The sequence below is a fragment of the Populus nigra genome, chromosome 10, assembly GCF_951802175.1.
Source record: "Populus nigra chromosome 10, ddPopNigr1.1, whole genome shotgun sequence".
NCBI classification, from domain to species: domain Eukaryota; kingdom Viridiplantae; phylum Streptophyta; class Magnoliopsida; order Malpighiales; family Salicaceae; genus Populus; species Populus nigra.
This window is the reverse complement of record NC_084861.1, coordinates 7,835,165-7,838,515: the sequence shown is the minus strand read 5'-3', so window position 1 is coordinate 7,838,515 and position 3,351 is coordinate 7,835,165. Positions and strand designations below refer to the sequence as shown.

Sequence of the window (3,351 nt, the reverse complement as noted above, 5' to 3'; positions counted from 1 at the left end):
TTTTTTTAGATTAATATGAATTTTTGAATTAGGTTGTGCATACCTTAATTAATTTTATAGGTCCTGAAATTAATAATCATGTAAGCTTTCAATGACACTAAAATTTGTGATATTCAAACTGATAATCTATAAAAAATAAATCTAAAACATGATCGAACAATACATCTTAGAGTTGACCACTGCTACTTAATCAAAAAGCTCAGTTGTTAACGAGCCCTTTTTTTTTTTTAACTAATTTATTAACGCAGCTTAAATGATCTAGACTTTATTTCATGAAGACGGAATTCACGAAAAAGTAAAAAACAAGAACCCTGGCCGCACTGTATTTCATGAAATATTATTCTGCCAATATATGAATTAAGAAAAAAAGATTAGAATAGTTTAAATAGGTTTGTAACAGACCAAACTAGAAACGAAAAGGAATCCTAGACATATAGAAAAAATTAAAAACTGAATTTTGTAACTAAACATAAAATTAACAAAAAAATAATATCTAACGAGCCTAATTTAAAAGCTCTCTTGATCTGATTGATAATAACAAGTTGATCTTTTATATATATATATATATATATATATATATATATATATATATATATATATATATATATATATATATAGAATTGAGTTTGTAAAATCTATAAAAAAAACAAATTGAATCTAATTCAATAGTCAAAGTTAAAAATTATACGGCATATCATTTGACCTGATTAGATAGTGTTAATCTGTTCATTACTATTCAGATCCTCCTGCAGCATGTACTTTTGTATATAAGGATATTGAACAAAACATTTCCCACATATTTTGTCTCAACAAGCTTCTTTATTTTATTTCATTGCTAATCGGTTATCGATTTTCAAAGGAGATGGCTCTGCAAGGGAAACTTGAGATGGAAATAGAAATCAAGGCACCTGCTGCTAAGTTCTATAACATTCTCAGGAAACAAAATCACCATATTCCCAATATCTCAGATAGCATACATGCCATTGATCTACATGAAGGTGATTGGGAAACTCCAGGCTCTGTTAAACAATGGACTTATACCTTAGGTAAGTCGGGGCCATTGAATTATTATTCTTTATTTCTTAAGATATCATTATATATATACCAATACTGAGGAATGTTAATCACTTAGTTCGCAAATGGATATGCTAGAGTAAGGGTTGTCAATGTTTGGCAATGAAGTTGAATTGCTTTTACAAGAGTGTTTTTTTTTATTTTACTTGCAAAAGCAATATAAATATGTGACCATATACTCTTAGTTCAAAAACATTTACTTTTTTCGTGTTCTTCACAAGAAATTAGTCATTTTCAAAAAATCTAACACCACGGTTTTCAAGCAAAATTCTAGATGGAAACGCACCCCTGTGCGTCAAGGAAACCGTTGAAGAGGTAGATGATCAAAACAAAACGATCAAATTCAATTGCTTGGAAGGAGAAGTTCTCAAGGAATTCAAGAGCTTCAAGGCCATTGTTCAAGTAACTCCCAAGGCCGGCGAGGGTAGCCTAGTGAAATGGACCATAGAATTTGAGAAGGTAAACGGGGACATTCCATCTCCAGATGCTTACCTGGAACTTGCGCAGAAGATGACCAAAGATATTGATGATCATCTTGTCGAGGCATAGCACCATGCATGGTTCTATCCTTGTATATATACTGTATATACCTTATGAAAGATTTGTATGCACGACGGCTTCTATGTCAAACGAAGTCTCCATGAATTGTGGTTCCTACATGTGAGGTCTCCTAATTCAATCCTGGTTATAATTTCGTGTTGTGCAGGGGAATTCGTGAAAAATAAGAAGAAGTGGAAGTGTGGATTTTCTACTGTTGTTTGTTTGTGGTTGTAATAATTTAAATTTCCTGAGGGCTTGATGGAGCTTTCTTGTGTTTTTCTTTTTCGTTCATGACTTGGTGTAAATTAAGCCATTGCAGTACTGTGAAGTTTGGAATCTTAATGATATGGTTATTTCTTGCGCATAGCATAATGCATGGATTTTCAATGAATCAATAAAATCTAAAAGTTCAGATAGTAAAATTAAGTTAGTCTGTAATGATTTAATTTTAATTAGCAATTAAAACTTTGTAATTATTTAGCCATTAAAATTTGATGTGATATTAAAAACTCATTTCAACTAAAAAATCTAAATTATTAAATGCAATCTTATAAACTATTTTATATTATTTTTTAAAATAACTCCTAATTTTGTGTTTGTTTTTTTTGGTTTATTACAATCCTGGATACCATGTTTTGAAACCTTAGATTTACAGTAGCTTTTCAAAGTGCCAGAGAAGATAAAATTAAGAAGGAAAGGACGAAAGAGAGAGAAAAGGATACCATGAAGGATGATGATGGTCTCTAACTAATACAATGTTGACCGTTGGATTTCTTTTTTAAAGATACAATCAGATATGCCAGGATTTTCCATCCACTTACGAAAAGAAATGGTGCCCAGCCTCGTTGTATTTAATTAAGTGACGCAAGCACGTCATAAGTTGACCTATAAATTAAATACACACATAAGGAGGTTTTGATTAGATATTGTAAGATTTTTTATTACAAGTGTATTTAATTTATGTGTGTATTTAATTTATAGGTCAACTTATGACAAGATTTTAATACGGTCCTTCAAAAATATGTTTATAGGAAGCCATGATAAGATATGGCAAGATTTTTGAAGGACCGTATTTTATTTGTGGGTGTGCGGCTATGTGCGTGTACGTACAACTTTCCTTTTGTTCTTTTCTTTTGAGAACAATAAGAATATCAAATCGAAGCCGTTGAATTTTTTTCTCTATTATTTTTTTTATTAAAATAATATTATTTTAACTTTTTGTGAAATAAAAAATTTAATTGAACTTGAGATATAATAGAGGTCGACTCTCATATGAGGTTTTTAAAAGCATGATAAAATTACAAACATAAAATATAATATGAAAATTCAATGAAATAAAACAATGAGGGATGGAATTGTCAAAAAAAAAAAGTAATCAATAAGAGAACTCAAAATAAAAAGAATTACAATCATAAAAATAAAGATCAAATTCAATAAAAAATAGAAATTAAAATCAAATGGGTAGGGATGAAATCAAGAAATAAAATCTAATAAAAAATTATTAAAATAAAATAAATAAAAATTAAAAAAATAATGATCAAATTTGATAAAAAAAACATAAAAAATCAACTGTCAAGGGATAAAATTTAAAAATAAATAAATCAAATTCAATATAATTAAGAGATTGAGGACTACTTTATAATTTTATAAGATTAACACACCTTTTGAGGTGGAGAAGAGAGAAAAGAGGGAGAGGAGAAAAATTATCTCTTGAGCTTCTTCGTGCCATGGAGGCCG

The 3,351-nt window shown here is 29.2% G+C and overlaps 1 protein-coding gene across 1 annotated transcript; it reads left to right on the top strand.

Moving 5' to 3' along the window:
- The first annotated feature begins 730 nt into the window (after positions 1-730).
- On the top strand, positions 731-1,986 carry LOC133706055 (MLP-like protein 34). The gene is made up of 2 exons (XM_062131573.1): positions 731-1,046; positions 1,349-1,986. Exons 1-2 carry the CDS (start codon positions 863-865, stop codon positions 1,621-1,623), a joined length of 459 nt encoding a protein of 152 aa, XP_061987557.1. The 5' UTR covers positions 731-862; the 3' UTR covers positions 1,624-1,986.
- Positions 1,987-3,351: the final 1,365 nt, after the last annotated feature.